Source organism: Pomacea canaliculata, linkage group LG5, assembly GCF_003073045.1.
Source record: "Pomacea canaliculata isolate SZHN2017 linkage group LG5, ASM307304v1, whole genome shotgun sequence".
In the NCBI taxonomy this organism is placed as follows: domain Eukaryota; kingdom Metazoa; phylum Mollusca; class Gastropoda; order Architaenioglossa; family Ampullariidae; genus Pomacea; species Pomacea canaliculata.
The window spans coordinates 6,749,056-6,750,099 of record NC_037594.1 but is presented as its reverse complement, the minus strand read 5'-3'; the positions used below and the strand labels follow the sequence as shown (position 1 = coordinate 6,750,099).

Sequence of the window (1,044 nt, the reverse complement as noted above, 5' to 3'; positions counted from 1 at the left end):
GAGAGTTTGGATTGTTAAATATTTTGGCTGGCTGCATTTGCTTGTTCCCCATGTGACTAATTTAATTACCTGAAATGTTAAAGAAAGTAAAGAATAAAAAGACTTTAAAAAGCGGCATTTTGTGTGAGGGTAAAAAATGTTTACAAGCTGTTTAAAGTGTCCTGCAATTCTTTTCAAGATGTGTTTTCTCTTCTAATGTTTGTTCCAGACGAGGAGGAGGAGCTTGGCAACATTTCTGACGACTACAACAGTCCAGATGATGACGTGGACGTGCTGTCTCCCTTAGACATGCAGGCTACCGAGACAAAGAGGCGGCGGACTGATTCGAACCCTAACAAAGCAATATTTGACAATGGCGACCCCCACAACAGCGAGACGAAGGGCCCAGGGGGCGGAGGGGAAGGCAGGAGCAGTTCCAGGGGAGCAGGGAAGCCGAGGCGGGCAAGGACGGCCTTCACCTACGAGCAGCTGGTGGCCCTGGAGAACAAGTTCAGACCACCAGGACCTTCCGTGTTGCGAGAGACTCAACCTGGCCGCTGTCCGTTGGAGCCTGACCGAGACCCAGGTGAATATCTGGGTTCCAAACCGAGCCGCACCAAGTGTGAAGCGACAAGCCAGAACCCGGGGCTGGACGTCAACAGCCCCACAGTACCCGCCTCCCCACCCTTGTCGCTTGCTCAGGGATTTCCGGGTGGGTTCTCCCCTCATGGTATCTACGCACCCGGAGTTGCCACAGCTGGGATGTCACCTTTCCCCTCAGCATCTCTGACAAACAGTTTTTACCTGCCCCACCCCTCGTACGGGGCACACCCTTCTCTTGCAAACTGGTGACTTGGCCCCGTGCCGGTCAGTCATTTCGGCATTAATGAAAACTGGGTGTGACACTATTAGAATGGAATAATGGATAACGGGATTTGGGATGAACTTGACATCAAGCAAGAGGTCTGCTTAGAGACAGAAACTCGTGCTGTGACTGTCACGAAATACAGGTGAAGGACATGTTTTTGAATAGCATGATATAAAGCTGAAAACGTACTGTGTCAC

The 1,044-nt window shown here is 50.7% G+C and overlaps 1 protein-coding gene across 1 annotated transcript in view; it reads left to right on the top strand.

The window, feature by feature from the left end:
* Nucleotides 1–831, top strand: part of LOC112563940 (homeobox protein slou-like) — a 9,872-nt gene extending 9,041 nt beyond the window's left edge. The window contains exon 2 of the mRNA XM_025238413.1: nt 209–831. Within this exon, the coding sequence (XP_025094198.1) occupies nt 209–831 (623 nt within the window). The remainder of the gene's footprint in view (nt 1–208) is intronic.
* The last annotated feature ends 213 nt before the right edge of the window (nt 832–1,044 follow it).